The sequence below is a fragment of the Biomphalaria glabrata genome, chromosome 16 (assembly GCF_947242115.1).
Source record: "Biomphalaria glabrata chromosome 16, xgBioGlab47.1, whole genome shotgun sequence".
In the NCBI taxonomy this organism is placed as follows: Eukaryota; Metazoa; Mollusca; class Gastropoda; family Planorbidae; genus Biomphalaria; species Biomphalaria glabrata.
Window position 1 is genome coordinate 13,827,528 of NC_074726.1, and position 18,859 is coordinate 13,846,386.

The 18,859-nt window shown below is 39.1% G+C and overlaps 2 protein-coding genes across 2 annotated transcripts in view; one reads left to right on the plus strand and one right to left on the minus strand.

The window, feature by feature from the left end:
- Positions 1-1,308: 1,308 nt before the first annotated feature.
- On the minus strand, positions 1,309-7,376 carry LOC129923435 (adhesive plaque matrix protein-like). The gene is made up of 5 exons (XM_056014339.1): positions 7,360-7,376; positions 6,845-7,276; positions 6,335-6,796; positions 1,941-2,282; positions 1,309-1,858 (listed from the first exon to the last, which is right to left on the minus strand). The coding sequence occupies exons 1-5, from the start codon at positions 7,374-7,376 to the stop codon at positions 1,309-1,311; spliced, it is 1,803 nt and encodes a 600-aa protein (XP_055870314.1).
- A 683-nt stretch (positions 7,377-8,059) lies between these two features.
- The window catches only part of LOC129923483 (uncharacterized), a 115,533-nt gene continuing 104,733 nt past the window's right edge, over positions 8,060-18,859 (plus strand). Inside the window, exon 1 of the mRNA XM_056014640.1 lies at positions 8,060-8,437. The gene's annotated coding sequence lies outside the window, so the exon portion shown is untranslated. The remainder of the gene's footprint in view (positions 8,438-18,859) is intronic.

Here is an 18,859-nt window from a genome sequence, read left to right on the forward strand (position 1 = left end):
TTTTCAAAAATATATTTCTTAATGTTTTTCTTGTTTTTGTTAATAAAAAATGATAAGTGTTTTTAAAACAAGATTTAATTTAATAAAATAAAGTTTCTCATTCAGACCATGCAATACTGCAGCACACATATACGCCGTTCTGCCTCATCGTGGCACCCGGGTGGAAACGGTTACTTGAGGGGATAACTAGGCTAAATGAATGGCGAAACAGGACCCCCGTGGGGATGCCCACGGGTAGACGAGAGTCCACTTCTTGCACGGGGGGGTTGCAAAAAAATCCCCACAAACCTGACACACATCCATGCGCTGTCCCTCAAGGGACCGTTACATTAAATGGCGAGTCCCCCACGGCTAGCTTGGTACAATGAAGGAAAATGGCAGAAGATCCCGGTGCCCTCGGCCTTCGGCCGTGTCTAGCCCATGCGTTGGGGGCCAAAGGCATTGGAAACAGCAATGCTTTACATAGGCATTGTCTCGGGTCTCTCTCAAACAGAACTGTGTTCTCACAGGTTTTTTTTTTTTTTAATGTTTGGCGTCCAAACAGGTTTTTTTCAAACTTAGGGCTCGAAGAGCCTTCGGCTCAGCCCTTAGACGATCAATAAGGTATCAAAAAGTGGCCATTCACTAACCCCTTAGTAAGTAGGTCAAACATCATTCAGATGATCCGTTTGGCCAGGCTCCACTGAACCACATCCACAAAGCAATCAGTTTATTGAATATTTATGAATATTAATAATATAATAAGAAAAATTAGAAAAAATGCGCCTCTACTAAATAATAGTCACCACAGGAGGTCCTCCAGTCAACCGATCACCTGTTATACTGATATACACCTAGTTTGACTGATAAGACTGAGGATTTTAATCGCCCTGATTTACTAGTTATCAACAAAAAAGGAAAAAAAATCCGAAACCATCATTGACATCGCCGTATGACTATCCTACAATATGAGAACAACTGAACTAGAAAAACCAAGAAAATATGAAAATCTAAGCTAAGAGATTAAGCGACTATGGAAATTATCTATAGTATGCATGGGAATATCAACGGGAGGGATGATGACAACTGACGTCGCAGACACATTCGAAGCCCTAAGCATTCCTAAGAGGATCCTCATTACCTGCCAGATGGCAGTACTGCTGCAGACCTGCCGCATCATCCAAAAATGTTTCAGTGGACATTGTTGAGGGGATTACACTGAATTTTGTTTGCATTTAAACAAAACTTGAACCTGGAAGTACTAGATAAAGAAAATTAATTCGTTTCCATAGTTATAACAATACATTTCTGCACACCAAAACTATACTCTCACGTCGGTAACACTGTATCGAGGAAGGGGGGGATGTAGCTGTTGATTGTTTTGTACTGTGGGATGTGGCTGTTGATTGTTTTGTACTGTGGGATTTGGCTGTTGATTGTTTTGTACTGTGGGATGTAGCTGTTGATTGTTTGGTACTGTGGGATGTGGCTGTTGATTGTTTTGTACTGTGGGATGTTGCTGTTGATTGTTTTGTACTGTGGGATGTGGCTGTTGATTGTTTTGTACTGTGGGATGTGGCTGTTGATTGTTTTGTACTGTGGAATGTAGCTGTTGATTGTTTTGTACTGTGGGATGTAGCTGTTGATTGTTTTGTACTGTGGGATGTGGCTGTTGATTGTTTTGTACTGTGGGATGTGGCTGTTGATTGTTTTGTACTGTGGGATGTGGCTGTTGATTGTTTTGTACTGTGGGATGTAGCTGTTGATTGTTTTGTACTGTGGGATGTGGCTGTTGATTGTTTGGTACTGTGGGATGTAGCTGTTGATTGTTTTGTACTGTGGGATGTAGCTGTTGATTGTTTTGTACTGTGGGGTGTAGCTGTTGATAGATTGTTTTGTACTGTGGGATGTGGCTGTTGATTGTTTTGTATTGTGGGATGTGGCTGTTGATTGTTTTGTACTGTGGGATGTGTCTGTTGATTGTTTTGTACTGTGGGATGTAGCTGTTGATTGTTTTGTACTGTGGGATGTAGCTGTTGATTGTTTTGTACTGTGGGATGTGGCTGTTGATTGTTTTGTACTGTGGGATGTTGCTGTTGATTGTTTTGTATTGTGGGATGTTGCTGTTGATTGTTTTGTATTGTATGATGTGGCTGTTGATTGTTTTGTATTGTATGATGTGGCTGTTGATTGTTTTGTATTGTGGGATGTTGCTGTTGATTGTTTTGTATTGTATGATGTGGCTGTTAATTGTTTTGTACTGTGGGATGTTGCTGTTGATTGTTTTGTATTGTATGATGTGGCTGTTGATTAGGGGTGCACCGGATAGCACTTTTTGATATTCGGCCGGGGCCGGATATGACCGGATAGTAAAATTTGATATTCGGCCGGGGCCGGAGCCGGATACCTAAGTGTCTTGTTAATAGCTTGTGTTGCTGAACATTTTACGAAACTGTTAAATAACATACCTATATTAGTTGGTTTTATTTTTATTCCTTTTATATACGTTATTGTTTTAAACTCTGTTACTGATTGATTTATTCAAGCTTAAGAGTATATCTAAAAATGTGTATAGCATGAGTGTGTCTGTGTGTATGTACGATGCCACCAACTGTAAAGGATGTGTGTAGGAATGTCAATGTAAATAATGTTAGTATATAAATTTAACTAGTTACTAATGTAAATCTCATAAGTAAAGTGCAATCTGCCTTGTACAGTGGTCGGATGTATGTGTTCATGAATTTCAGACAAACAACCTGGTCAGTTATACCTAGTGAGCCTACACATGTAGTCCTAGTGTAGTGTGTATAGTTGTTTGTGTTAACCATCAAGCATTGTTTTTTCCTTGAGCATACGCACGCAATAGTGTTGGGTGTCAGTCAAAAAAGATAACACATTGGCATGGTCAGTCAAGCATATAGATACATTATACACGTCCACTAGTTAGAGGTCAAGGGTTGTTGTTTTTTTTTACGCTCCAGCATATTGTTTCTTTGTTTGCTAAATCTAACTGCGGTACTATTATTCAATTTATTTTATGGGATTTTAAAATTTACTGTAAGGTTTTCCATTATTTATCAACTCAAAAGAATTAAACAATGAAATTAGCTTTCTTTCTAATTATTTTAATACAAGGTAAAAAAATATACACACACAAACATGCATATCTTTGTTTTATTTTATTGTGCAAAGAACGTACGTAAGAAACATTAAATGCAAAGAACGTATGTTAGAAACATCTTCCTTAATTATTACTTATTAATTATTTTATTCGTGGTTTCAGTAACTGTTACAAAAGGGAACGACAGTAAGCCTATTGATGTCAGGTGTGTTAAAGTCGTCCTAGCCTGATACAGAGTGGCTAAGTACGCATCTTAAGTAAAAAAAAATTAGTAATAACAAAGAGTTAATTGAGTGTCGCAAATTATTAAGAATATCGTTATCAAATCAAGACACTTAACTGCAGGAGTAATATTCAAGTTAACACGTTAGAAAAATTATTTAACCATAATATTTATTGACAGTGTAATATCCTTTGTTAGCACGTTGTGTTTTTTCATTCTGGCTTAAAAATGGTCAATGTCTATCAATAAATTGGGTGTCAAGAACCAAAGAAATAAAATAAAGAGTAGGGGTGTTTAGCTCTCCATTTAAAGATAGCCCTGGTCGTGTCTTCTACAAAATAATTAGTTACTGGCTTACTGGGCTATATAATCTCGCGGTTTGTGTTCTGTGTATCTATAGGTCACTCGTTTAGGTGTGTATGATCTTTAGTCCAGCTTACTAATTGAGATTTATGTTCAAGTAACTCGGCACACTTGAAAAGGTGTGGCCTCTGGCTCAACCACGTGATTAAGATAATTCTCCAAATAAGCAAACTCTTTGTCCGGATACCCGTGTAGATGTTTGGTTTGAAGTCCAGTCCACCCCCACCCCCCAATTAAGATTAACTACTAAGTAAACAAACATAGTTCCCTCATGTGACTTCTAGAGAGTGCTTACGTCCATCGTATCTGACTTGAGGTCACCTGTCAATCAATGAACTCAATGTGATGGACTAAACAAATAAAAGTGGGAAGGAGTTGTTCATCTGGAAATATACCTAGTCCTAGTTACCTTAGAGGTGTGGCTATGGTAGTCCAGCCCCCGTAATAAAGATTAACTTCTAAATAAACAAACCCAGTTCCCTCGAAAGGTGTGACCTCTAGAGAGTGTCAATACCCTGACATTAAACCTACGTCCATCGTATTTAACTTGTGGTCACCTGCATATAAAAAAACTCAATGTGATGGACTAAACCAGTGATTCCCAAAGTGGTCTGTATAGACCCCCAGGGGTCTACGACGACTTTCAGGGGGTCTACGAAAGTTAAAAAAGGAATTGGGGGTCTATGAGATGTAAATGGGGATCTACGAGAGTGGATCACGATTTAAAAAGGTCGTGACTTTAATTAAAATCTAAAAATTATGTAATTAACAATTACGTTATACAAATATAAATTATTTAAATTTTAATCCTATTGTTCGAATGAAAAATTATTTCAATACCTCATTTAAATAGCTTAATTTAGTCTATAGGGAATTTGTATTTAACTTGGCCAAATATAATTATTAAATTACACAGTGGTATTAATTTTCGAAAAAAGTTTCTTCTTTCCATGTCACACTTGTATTGCCTATGTGTCTTTTATGCAACAAGTTTTATTTAGACACTTTGAAACCACCTCTAAGTTAAAAGATCTTTTGAGACGATGCCACCCTGATAAAATGGATGAAGATTTTAAAAGCTTTTGAACAATCAATGATAAAGTTGAGAAAAGACCTACAGTGAACAAAATCCTCGCTTTGGTATAAAAAAAGAGAAGATGATGGTTTGCAAGTGTCTTAAAATATGCTTAACTTATTGTGAATTTCGGAAAACATCACACAATAGGCGATAAAATGATTTTTTCATCCACTGAAGAAGTTTTAAGAACTATTTTGTCCACAAACCTACATCTGATAGTACAGAATTCCTCTAAGCAGCAAAACAATTCAAAGGCAATTGATGAAATGAGTTTCTAACAGCAGTGGACGAGTCAAACTTGCCTGGTAATAAACATTTAGTATTGGCGAATGTTCGTTTTAGTACGGGTCAAGAAATCCTCGAAAAAAAAACTTCTTTTTGCGAAAACTGATAATTAATATTTAATCTTTTGAAGGACTACTTTAAAGAATGTCAGTATCAATGTGTGGAGCACCTTTCATGGTTGGGATCTATTGTGAATAGTGAAAAAATGGTAGAATTCTTAAATATCTTTAATTTGTTATTAACGCAGTTAACTGAAGCAACATGTTAAATACGCCATCATTTCGTCCTTCAATATGAAGTTTGATGGCTGTCAAAAAGCTTTATTTTATTTTTTTTTCTTTTTGACTTTGTATCGGAACTCTTGGATGTCAAAGATCTAATTTTAAATTGAAATTTAATCAGACTGAAATCAGACATTGCTTTTTTAACAGACTTGTTTCATAAATTCATTGAAGTTTACTTACATGTGGCCATAGGCGCAGCCAGGATTTTTTTCGGTTTTTCGGATTTTTGTACCCCATTCCCCTTCATAGCTACGCCCATGCATGTGGTTGTTATTACTTTTTTCATTCTTCACCTTAAATACGTAAGGAATCATTGAAAAAAGAAAGCACATTGGAAGTTCATAAATCAGAAAAATTACAGTTCAGCAATATTAGCTAACCATGGGGTCTACCGAATACTGGAAAACATGACAAGGGGTCTACGAGCGAAAAAAGTTTGAGAACCACTGGACTAAACAAATAAAAGGGGTAGGAGTTGTTCATCTCTACCTCTGAGATATACCCGCACAGCTAGACAGACGTCTGGTCAGCATGACGTAGTCAAGGAATGTAGCTTTTTAACATGTTAACTAGCTTACTCAAAGGTCAAGACAAATTGAAAAAAGAGTCAGCCATTGCTGCTATGTATGTAAAGCGCATTTATGATGTAAAGTTTCATTTCTATTTATATTAAGTTATTAACACGCCTTGTCTTTATAATAAACGATATTTGGTGCATATGGCTTTATTTTTAAGCACATTATTTTGTTTTAATATAAACATTAATACATTCTACAACAGACATTTATGGAACGAGGTCCACTTTATGCATATTAAATAGGTGTATTTTTTACTATCCGGTTTACTATCCGGTAGTGATATCCGACCGGAGACGAATAGCACTGTATAGTAAAAAATGCCGGATATTCGGAAGAAGCCGGAGCCGGAGCGACTATCCGGTGCACCCCTACTGTTGATTGTTTTGTATTGTGGGATGTGTCTGTTGATAGATTGTTTTGTACTGTGGGATGTGGCTGTTGATTGTTTTGTACTGTGGGATGTGGCTGTTGATTGTTTTGTATTGTGGGATGTGGCTGTTGATTGTTTTGTACTGTGGGATGTGGCTGTTGATTGTTTGGTACTGTGGGATGTGGCTGTTGATTGTTTTGTACTGTTGGATGTGGCTGTTCATTGTTTTGTACTGTGGGATGTAGCTGTTGATTGTTTTGTACTGTGGGATGTGGCTGTTGATTGTTTTGTACTGTGGGATGTAGCTGTTGATTGTTTTGTACTGTAGGATGTTGCTGTTGATTGTTTTGTATTGTATGATGTGGCTGTTGATTGTTTTGTATTGTGGGATGTGGCTGTTGATTGTTTTGTACTGTGGGATGTGGCTGTTGATTGTTTTGTACTGTGGGATGTGGCTGTTGATTGTTTTGTACTGTGGGATGTAGCTGTTGATTGTTTTGTACTGTGGGATGTGGCTGTTGATTGTTTTGTACTATGGGATGTGGCTGTTGATTGTTTTGTACTGTGGGATGTAGCTGTTGATTGTTTTGTACTGTGGGATGTGGCTGTTGATTGTTTTGTACTGTGGGATGTGGCTGTTGATTGTTTTGTACTGTGGGATGTAGCTGTTGATTGTTTGGTACTGTGGGATGTGGCTGTTGATTGTTTTGTACTGTTGGATGTGGCTGTTCATTGTTTTGTACTGTGGGATGTAGCTGTTGATTGTTTTGTACTGTGGGATGTGGCTGTTGATTGTTTTGTACTGTGGGATGTAGCTGTTGATTGTTTTGTACTGTAGGATGTTGCTGTTGATTGTTTTGTATTGTATGATGTGGCTGTTGATTGTTTTGTACTGTGGGATGTGTCTGTTGATTGTTTTGTACTGTGCGATGTAGCTGTTGATTGTTTTGTACTGTGGGATGTAGCTGTTGATTGTTTTGTACTGTGGGATGTGTCTGTTGATAGATTGTTTTGTACTTCATAACTTCTGATACTCGTGATGAGATTAGAAATTTGTTACTTTGCACGCATTGCTCACAAAAACAGATGACCCATTGTTGAACACTACGGGGGCCGCCTCTGAGTTTGTGTAATCTTGTTTCTTTCAAATTTCTAAAAAAAATGCTTTACTAGTAAACACCCTCAACAAAGTTCACTTTATAAAGCAAAGAGACAAAATAATACTTCTACTTAACAAGAGGACAATAAACCTTCTCCCTCTCTAATATATTTCTCCCCCTCACTCACTCTCTACTATATTTTGCCCCCTCTCTCTCTCGTCTAGCTCTCTCTACTCTCAATCTTTCTCCTCTCTCGCTCTCCTCTTTCTCTCTCTTCTCTCTCGCTCTCCTCTCTCTCTCTTCTCTCTCGCTCTCCTCTCTCTATATACACTCTCTCTTTTGCTCTACTCTTTCTAAATATCTCTCTAAACTCTTCTTTTCCTTTATCTACTCTCTCTAGCTCTCTCTACTCTTTCTCTCCTCTCACTATACTCTCTTTCTCTATCTCAACTCTATCACTCTCCGCCTTTCTCTCTCTCGTATCTAGATCTCCCTCTCACTGACTCTTTCTTTGTCTTTCTCTCTTCTTTCTCTCTTTCTTCCTCTGTACCTCTCTGTAACTCTCTCTCTTTCTAAACTCTCTCTCTTTCTCACGATCTCTCATATCTCTCTCTCTCTCTCTCCCCCCCCCCTCTCTCTCTCGTTACTTTGAGTTGTCCCACAACGTAGAGACTCCGTAGCTCTTGGAAGTGAGCAGCACGTCCCTTGATCAGCTCAACTTCCCGTCTGTCTTTAAAACGGCAGGATACACCTTGTGCTCCCCCGCCTCTCTACCTAGTCTGGGGGGGAGGTTGAGGAATGTGTTGTGATTGTTATTTCTTATCCCTACACGTGAAGTTCAAATTATTAGAGGAAGGAAAAGCTGTCAAATTTGTTTTGTTTCTTTGGCGCAATTGAGGAATTTTGGTCTTTTCATTTGAAAGGAGAGTTCTTGTTTTGGATTAAAGAGAATTTCAGGGTTATTGTGCTAGTGGTGTTAAGGAATGATACCTATCTATTTTAAGTGTTCAGTGGACAAGACTATATGTGTTCTTCATAATGAAACTATAACATAAGGTAAGTGGAAATTACTAGGATTTCTCTTTAGTAGCTTCCAATTAATTTTTGCTAAAATATCTAGAGTCTATCAATATAAAAACAATACCTGTAATTTCTAGTCTTATTTAGGGCCTGTCTTTTGTAACGCGATATAGAATCAAAATTTATTTTATTGCTTATGTGAAATCTACGCGTTATTAACAGAAACATGTCTCTTTGTTCGGATTTATTTTAGAATGTTATCAATAATGCAACAAGATCATAGCAGGCAATATTTAGCTACAAACCAAACTGTTACAATATTTAGCTACAAACCAAACTGTTACAATATTAAGCTACAAACCAAACTGTTACAATATTTAGCTACAAACCAAACTGTTACAATATTTAGCTACAAATCAAAATGTGACAATATTTAGCTACAAACCAAACTGTGACAATGTTTAAGCTACAAACCAAACTGTGACAATGTTTAGCTACAAACCAAACTGTTACAATATTTAGCTACAAACCAAACTGTTACAATATTTAGCTACAAACCAAACTGTGACAATGTTTAGCTACAAACCAAACTGTGACAATGTTTAAGCTACAAACCAAACTGTGACAATGTTTAGCTACAAACCAAACTGTGACAATGTTTAAGCTACAAACCAAACTGTTACAATGTTTAGCTACAAACCAAACTGTTACAATATTTAGCTACAAACCAAACTGTTACAATATTTAGCTACAAACCAAACTGTGACAATGTTTAGCTACAAACCAAACTGTGACAATGTTTAGCTACAAACCAAACTGTGACATTGTTTAGCTACAAACCAAACTGTTACAATGTTTAAGCTACAAACCAAACTGTGACAATGTTTAGCTACAAACCAAACTGTTACAATGTTTAGCTACAAACCAAACTGTGACAATGTTTAGCTACAAACCAAACTGTGACAATGTTTAGCTACAAACCAAACTGTGACAATGTTTAGCTACAAACCAAACTGTGACAATGTTTAGCTACAAACCAAATTAAAGAGTCAACGGAGACAAAAAAGAAACGAGTCGTTCATTTAAAAAAAAATGATATATTATGTCTGTCTTATGACTTCTAGTCTGCTGACTTATATTTTAGAACTGGTATTGTGTCTGTTAAATTGAATTCTAGAACTGATATTGTGTCTGCTGAATTGAATTCTAGAACTGATATTGTGTCAACAGTTTTCTTATATTCTAGAACTGATATTCTGTCTGTTGACTTGAATTCTAGAACTGGTATTGTGTCAACAGTTTTATTGTATTCTAGAACTGATATTGTGTCTGCTGAATTGAATTCTAGAACTGATATTGTGTCAACAGTTTTCTTATATTCTAGAACTGATATTCTGTCTGTTGACTTGAATTCTAGAACTGGTATTGTGTCAACAGTTTTATTGTATTCTAGAACTGATATTGTGTCTGCTGAATTGAATTCTAGAACTGATATTGTGTCAACAGTTTTCTTATATTCTAGAACTGATATTGTGTCTGCTGAATTGATTTCTAGAACTGGTATTGTGTCAACAGTTTTCTTGTATTCTAGAACTGGTATTTTGTCTGGTGACTTGATTTCTAGAACTGGTATTGTGTGTTGACTTGATTTCTAGAACTGATATTGTGTCTGTTGACTTGATTTCTAGAACTGGTATTGTGTCTGTTGACTTGATTTCTAGAACTGGTATTGTGTCTGTTGACTTGATTTCTAGAACTGGTATTGTGTCTGTTGACTTGATTTCTAGAACTGATATTGTGTCTGCTGACTTGATTTCTAGAACTGATATTGTGTCAACAGTTTTCTTGTATTCTACTACTGGTATTGTGTCTGTTGACTTGGGAAGCGTGGTCGAGAGGCCAAGTATGCTTGAACTTGGCTTGGCTTGGCTACCTAGAAGGGGGCTCGAGGTTCGACACCCGACTCGGGCAGAGTTGTGTTTACTGAGCGCCTAAAGGCAGCACGGAAAACCAACTCCTAGATACCCCCTCCCCCCCACCGGTCCACAAATGAGATTGGACCAATCCTGAATGCTATAATCATGAAAGTAGTGCTATATAAAAGCTATAATAATAATTTCTAGAACTTGTATTTTGTCTGTCGAATAGTATTCTCGAACTGATATTGTGGTATCTGGTACGATATCTGGTTCGTATGATCAGAATCTTTCTTAGTTTTCTCTTTGAAACCTGTCTGCGTCCAGTGCTTTGGGTCTTGTGTCATGCATCCTGTCTCTTTGGTCATCTGACTTTAGTATCCCTTGACTTGAGCCTTGAATTATATGCTCCTTACTGTGTCTCTGATGTCCTGTGTCTGTTGAAGGCTTGTGTAAAAGCTCATAACTTGAGACTTTAAAAAAAACTTATTTGTGAATGGTTTCCCTACACACTGAATGAGCTCTCCTTCACTACGCCAGCTATAGTATAAAGTATGACCTATGACCTGTTTCCGATATTTGTAAAAAACTTTTCTTTGGGAGGAAATAGACTAACAAATACTAGTTAAATAATTCTTCTCACTCAGTGCTAATAAAATTTTAAAACATCTATAACATCTTCTCAACATAACTGTGAAATGTTAAGACATCTATCACATCTTCTCAACATCACTGTGAAATGTTAAGACATCTATCACATCTCAACAACACTTAAATGTTAAGATCTCTATCATATCTTCTCAACATAACTGTGAAATGTTAAGACATCTATCACATCTCAACAACACTTAAATGTTAAGACACCTATCATAATGTTGTAAATCTAAGGCAGACAACTCAACGAAAGATAGAAGTTAAAAATAAACTATGTATTTATTACAATTTATCAACAAATAGTTAGACTTGGACTTCCGCTATCAAGTCATAGTGAGCAATGTCTTAAGTTCTAGGAGTCCTACTTAATACTAGAACAGACCATCGACACACTTCCCATTGTCGCTCCAGGTCTCCCAAACAGTTCACTAGTATCACACAGGACACACACTTAGCCCCAGACTGTTCAGACTCCCATAACTTCAGCCGGATATGCACCAGTCATTCCTCCTAGTATAAACATGTCTCGTAATACTTGTGTTGAATGGTGCTCTGATGCGCACCATCAGTGTTGCGCTGGAGCGGAGTTACAACAATATCTTCTCAACAACATTGTTTAACGTTAAGACCTCAATCACACCTCCCCAGATTGATGAAGCAATGCTCCGTCAATGAATCTTTTTGAAACTAAAGATTTCCTACTACTTTCCCAGCCTTCATCTGAAGAACAAGTAGGATTAGTTATCTAGCCAAAACAATGGAGACCACTATCCCAAGTTGACCCAATCATTCTACCACTGCTAACATTTTACTTGCTTGTTCTAGGAGTCCTATTTAATACTATAACAGACCATTGACACACTTTCCATTGTCGCTCCAGGTCTCCCAAACAGTTCACTAGTATCACACAGGACACACACTTAGCCCCAGACTGTTCAGGCTCCCATAACTTCAGCCGGATATGCACCAGTCATTCCTCCTAGTATAAACATGTCTCGTAATACTTGTGTTGAATGGTGCTCTGATGCGCACCATCAGTGTTGCGCGGGAGCGGAGTTACAACAATATCTTCTCAACAACATTGTTTAACGTTAAGACCTCAATCACACCTCCCCAGATTGATGAAGCAATGCTCCGTCAATGAATCTTTTTGAAACTAAAGATTTCCTACTACTTTCCCAGCCTTCATCTGAAGAACAAGTAGGATTAGTTATCTAGCCAAAACAATGGAGACCACTATCCCAAGTTGACCCAATCATTCTACCACTGCTAACATTTTACTTGCTTGTAAAGTAAAAAAAAAAGTTCCCCTTTCAGAACTTGCAAGTAGATGATGTTTCTGTTTCTGTGGCCTACGGCTGACGAGGGTGTCATGTGGCCAGCACAACGACCAACCGCCCAAAGATCCTGTAATTAAAATTCCAATTCCAGTCCTCACCAGGATTCGAACCCGGAACCCCCTGTTCAAAAGCCAAGCGCTTTACCGCTCAGACAACGCGCCTCCTTACATGTTTGATGCATCATTATTCACTGACAGATAGTCATTTAGTTTGCAAGGATCTACAAAGAAACTAAATATCTTTAGGTGCGTTTTTAAACTTGAATGAGGATATACATGGATAGATGCTGGTTATTGTTATGAGAACATTCAGGAGAAATGTTTTATTAAAATTAGTTTGAAGCCAGTGATTAAAACAAAATTAATTGCAGCTCAGTTATCATTTGTGTTTGGTTGCTTGGTCGTGTGGTATGCTCTCTGGACCTTCGTGTCGATGGTCCAGCGTTTGAATCCTGTCCGCCGCCATCTCCGCCGTTCATTTGGAGGTTTGGACTAGGATGAAATAATCTTCAGTTCTGGAGGAACAAACGAAACATGTAATACCAACAATCAAGGAATATCTCCTTTACAGGGGAGGAGAGATAAATGAATGAATCCCCAAGACTTGACCAATAGAGACGCTCTACGTGTATAACTGAAAACACGCGCTGATGATTCACACAATGGACAGACACACAAACCCACTGATAAGCACATTTGCATGCACAAACCGTGAACAACCTTTTACACTTTTCAAATAGCCAGAAAACAAACAACACAATCACCATGTCATTATTCTTGATTGCATGTACTTTAGAGCCGAATGAAATTGGCCACTCAGCGGTGGTAGCGTACAAGCGCCTATAGGATGTACAGAACAATCAGGCGAGACCTAGCAAACAAATACAAAGTTAGGCTTTCATTTAGAATAAATCATTTTGTTCACCACTGTCACCACTTCATATATAAATATAGTTACATTGCCCAACGGCTACGCCCGTTGATTTGTTCCCAGGCTTTATATCGTTTTTTTTTCCCATGGACCCATCCCTTTTTAAAACACGTATATCAACTTACTCTGTCTGTCTGCCTGTCTGTCTGGTCACAGTCTGTACATGTTATTTCTCTGACACCCTATCTCGGTTCAAGCTAAAATTTTGCACCATTGTTTCTTTTATTTAACAACATAAGAATCAATGAAAAATTAAACAATTAGTTAATTAAATATTGGTAATAAATTATTTTGTTTGGTTTCTCAAACAAGAGAAAGAATCGTGCTTGACGGAAGTGGTCGTATAAGCTGAATCTTTGTATCTCGTCGTCTGAAGCTTAGTGAATACAAGCATGAAATAGAAACAATACATAACTATATAATCTTCCATGTTCATATACTCTTCACTAGTAGAGTGGTTACCGCTTGGCTTGAGAAGCACGAGAAGGCTTTAGCCCACAAGTTCGAATTCAGGTCGTTCTTCCCTTTTTTAAAAATACATTTGCCAGTTATCATTTCAGTTAATATTTCAGTTATTATTTCAGTTATTATTAACGAGCTGAACCCCTTTTTTTTTTCTGAACCTCGCTCTCTGTCACCGCGAATGTTACGTGGGGTAACTCTAGTCCGACTTGCAGAAATAAAAGAGTTATCTTTCCATGACGTTTTCATCGTGGTCTCCCGCATGGTTGGACGACGAAGAGAATCATATATATAGATAGTTGAACGCGGCGTAGCATACGCCGCTATTTTGCAGGGCGGCCACTGCTACCTATGCCACAGCAGTGGGCCCCGCACTTTTATACGCCCCGCGCTAATTCTAGGAGTAAATTATTAAATTAAAACAATTGTATAACTTATCACTTATTTCACGCGGCCTCTTGATTTACCAAAAAAGTTTTGAAAATCTCCGGAAATTATTAAAATCTTTTGAATATAGACAACATTGTCATTTTGGGGTGTCATTCAATATGGAAAACGCCAATGCTACCGCTATAAAAAAAACACGTCATTATACAATACCCGTAATTGTGGAATCTGGTGAAAGAAGCTTCTCGCGCCTCAAACTAATGAAGAATTACTTGAGGTCAACAATTCTCAAAGATATATTGAAACAATTGGTAATTCTTGCTATTGAGCGTGATCTATGTAGGAAACATAATTTTAATGATATACTGTAAGACTTCGCTACACACAAGGTTCGTAAAGTAATTCTGTACGTAGTAAAGAATAAATAAAATGCAAAGACGAATTTATTTTCTAGTACAAACTTTTAATTTTCACTTATTATCCGTATCCGTACCCAAACTTGGACCAGCGAAATCCGTTTCTCAATGGTTAAGTCCGGCCCTGCTATTTGGTGACGAGTGAATACAGAGTAGATTACTTGTTCTCCCTCCCCTCCTCTTTTTTTTTCGACGCGACAGTTACGTGGGGTAACTCTAGTCCGACTTGCAGAAATAAAAGAGTAATCTTTCCATGACTTTATCGTGGTGTAACGCATGGTTGGGCCATGAAGAGAATTATATATATATATTATTAATGCTAAATGGAACGGAAGAGTGAAAAAAAAAAGAGTCCGCTGATGATAAAAGAAAATGTCCATTAATGTGTAGACAAACTCTCTCTCATGACGATATTGACACACATGTTGTTTAACTACTACCGTATACACACCCACAGTTTCTGTTTTATTCTTATATTAGGGCTTAGATCTAGAAAGACGTGCGCAAGTAAAAAAAAAAAAAAAGAAAGTAAAATTAACTTCTGCACCTTTTTCTATGATGAACAAATACAACCTTTTGAACCCAATCAAAGTCACCGCACTCCCCCCCCCCCCCCTTCTCTCACATACCTTGGACACTTCGTAAACACAACAGAATCCTGCGTAATAATACACTTTTATTCGGGTGCTTGTTGACTGCCGTGTAGACTGGAGCAATATCTACCCCCTGGCATTTACTGGAGTCATTTACATTTTCGCCCCGCTGTGAGTGTTAGATCCATAGGCGCAGTTAGACATTCTGTAGGGTTGGGAACACGGAAAAAGGTGTGTGTGTGGGGTGAGGGTTGATAGACGGGTTGGATTAAGAAACAAGACAGAGAAGGGGAAGGGGGGGACTTATTTCCGTTCTGAGGACAAGTGCTGCTATTTCTAGGGCGATGCTTTATTCCTGGAACCTACGAGTCCAAGTATTGAGTGCACAAAGAAACTATAGGGATAGGGAAACGTAAGCTTGTCGTGTTGTTTGTTTCGCGTTTTGTTTGTCAGCTTGGCTGTGATGTTACTACAGAACTCAGCAAGATATCATGGAGGTTAAAACACTTCAAATAGAAATAAATCATCGGCTATTTAGATAATGAATAAAAACAACAACAACAACAAAAAACACAACAATAATGAAAGCAACTTAAAGGGAGATTAGTATGTCGGATGATTTCTTATTAAATTTGTATCTTATTTTTTCTGCACCATGTGCCCAACTTAATGTAATAAATCCTGTTTTGACCAACGATGTTTACTGAATAGCAGACCCCCAGGGGCCGCCTACGAGTTTGTGTTAAACTCCACACTCTTTTTTTTAAAATTATTTTTAGTTGAAGATTTTTTGGTGTTTTTTATATTTTTTAAAAATTTTGAATGCTCGCAGAACTGTTGATTATTTAAAATATTGGCCTAGACATGTTTCCTAGATATATGTCCAACGGGTGGCAGGGGCGGCTTTTTAAAAATCAATAAACTTGGAATGTAGCTCAACTTACCATCACATTCTAGGGATGAGCATTTGGTATCAACTGTATCACAAAGTGAATGAAGCTATTGAACAGTATGTACCAGATTTCCTAAAAGACTTTTATTGCCAGAATGGGATTGGGTTTAAAAAATACTACAGGAGCTACAATTATGATTCATACTGAAAACACCCTCCCCGACTTATCCCTCTCATTCTATCTCTAATTGGTGAATCGCCTTTGGTAAACACATATTTGCAAGAATATAAGAAGCAATGAACAGTGTTGGGGCTTTTGATACAAACAGCAGTTCTCAAAATGTTGTAGCCAAACGCTTACATTTCTGTAGAGACGTTTCGCCACTGAGCCAATACATTCTGTGCAAGAACTATTGCAGTATGAACCTCTGTAATAAACGAGGTTAGGGAAAAGTCTGAGGAAACGTTTTCAATATTATACAAGAGACATGGAGCTGAAGTTCTATAGACAACATTACAACCACCCTGTCTTGAGTTTCTGTCTAGTAATACCAAGTGAACCTGTCTTGAGTTTCTGTCTAGTAGAGCCAAGTGAACCTGTCTTGAGTTTCTGTCTAGTAGAGCCAAGTGAACCTGTCTTGAGTTTCTGTCTAGTAGAGCCAAGTGAACCTGTCTTGAGTTTCTGTCTAGTAGTACCAAGTGAACCTGTCTTGAGTTTCTGTCTAGTAGAGCCAAGTGAACCTGTCTTGAGTTTCTGTCTAGTAGAGCCAAGTGAACCTGTCTTGAGTTTCTGTCTAGTAGTACCAAGTGAACCTGTCTTGAGTTTCTGTCTAGTAGAGCCAAGTGAACCTGTCTTGAGTTTCTGTCTAGTAGTACCAAGTGAACCTGTCTTGAGTTTCTGTCTAGTAGTACCAAGTGAACCTGTCTTGAGTTTCTGTCTAGTAGAGCCAAGTGAACCTGTCTTGAGTTTCTGTCTAGTAGAGCCAAGTGTCGTCCCGAGACATGACGTTAAACTGCGCTCCTCTTTCCTTAGCACTTTTGGAGCTCAAAAGTGCCCTACTTCTTTTCTATCATTGTGTCTGCCTCCTCTTTTCCTAAGTCTGCCTTCATTGATCATCACACTGTCTCCTTAACTTTAAATTCTCACTACGTCCTAGACCAGTCCGTTTGCCGTGGACTGCGACGGGTAAGGGGGGATAAAGAGATCCTGGTGTTTGAGTGGTGGCTATCTGAGGATAAACCACAACAACACAATACTTTGGCTCCAAGTTCCCCTAGACCTGAGACCCAGATGGCCCGCTCTGGGTCAACCGGCTGGTCATGCCGAGCTACCAGCATAGGTCGTCGACCTATGCTGGAGGGCGGTGGCTGAAGGGTCAATCAGGGAGCTGCTGTATCGGACACATGTCCGATGTAGCAGCTGACTGAGTATAGCACCTGTGTAGCCCTGGCGGGCTCATTCTGGACATCCGAATGGCCCGTCCCCTTGTTGGACTCGATGGCGGGTGGGGAGCACAGGTGCCGAATTAACCAAAATATATATGGACAAAAAAACACACACAAAACTACTTGCCCCAGACCTATGTCTGGGCAAGAAACGACGAATTGACGATAAAAAAGAGGAGGTCCCAAAAAGCTGTGCCACCTGGCCATCATTTCTGGTGGTTAGATGCACAGAGGAGGGAAAAAGCCTGACCAAGTTGAGCCCTTTTATTATCTATAAGGGACTCAAGTCAGTAGTGGGAGAGCCCAAGAGTGTGTCTAAGCTACACAAAACAATGGAACTCCTTGTAGAAGTAGACAGCAAGACACACTCTGATGGGCTTTTAAGATGCAGAAGACTCTGTGAACTCCAAGTGGAAGTCATGCCACACAAGAGTCTGAACACCAGCAGAGGTGTAATCAGCTCTAGGGACCTACTGGAATGTTCCGAGAAGGAAATAGTGGAGGGCATTGAAGGAGTCACCCATGCCCGGCGCATTACCAGGCGCAGGGAGGGTGAGGAGGTCAAAACCGCCACTATTATCCTCACATTCGGAACTAGGACACCGCCAGAGTATGTGAAGGCAGGATACCTACGAGTTCCAGTGAGGCCCTACATACCTAACCCCATGAGGTGCTTTAAGTGCCAGGGTTATGGACACGGCGCGGCAGTCTGTAAGAGGAACACTGTGTGTGCCAGATGTGCTGGAGAGGGTCATGAGGACAAGGGCTGCACAGCCCAGTTCAAATGCCCAAACTGTCAAGCTGGCCACTCAGCCTACTCCAAGGACTGCCCTGTGTGGAAACAGGAGGTTGCCGTGCAGGAGTACAAGGCAAGAAACGGATGTACCTTTAGCCAGGCGAAATCGGCTGTACTGGCCCTACCCAAGGGCCAATTCGGCTTGACAAAGACCTACGCCCAGGCTGTTGCTAAGAAAGGAAGATCCATAGCCACACAGACGGACACATTGACCCCACCACCCCCTCCTCCTCCCCCAACTCAGAAGAAAACACCGCCAAAGAACACACCTCTGAAGAAACAAGAAAGCCCTGTTGTCATGCTAAAGAACAGGTTCTCTGTGCTCGCTGATGAGAGCATGGAGACTGAGCAGCATGTCAAAACCAATACTCCGGGAGAACCCGGAGACATCATGTCTGACACAGGTTCTCCTCAGAGAACCCAGCCAGACACCCCAACCTCTACTGAGTTAGAGGTTGACCAACTCCCTAAGGGGAGAAATCAAAGCGGAGAGGATGCCCGAGGTGAGAGAGGAGGAAATAACCTCCGCTCTAACCAGAGGGATCTCCCCTCTCCAGAGAGAAAGACTTCCCCCAAAAGGGGGTTGTCCTCCTCTCCATCCAAACCCAAGAATAAAAATACCAAGG

What these genes read in the sequence shown, in the direction of transcription:
- LOC129923435 (XM_056014339.1), bottom strand. An exon ending in ATCAACAGCTACATCCCACA is followed by an intron (nt 6,797 to 6,844) that starts GTACAAAACAAT and finishes AACAATCAACAG; the next exon opens with CCACATCCCACAGTACAAAA. An exon ending in ATCAACAGCCACATCCCACA is followed by an intron (nt 2,283 to 6,334) that starts GTACAAAACAAT and finishes CCTAATCAACAG; the next exon opens with CCACATCATACAATACAAAA.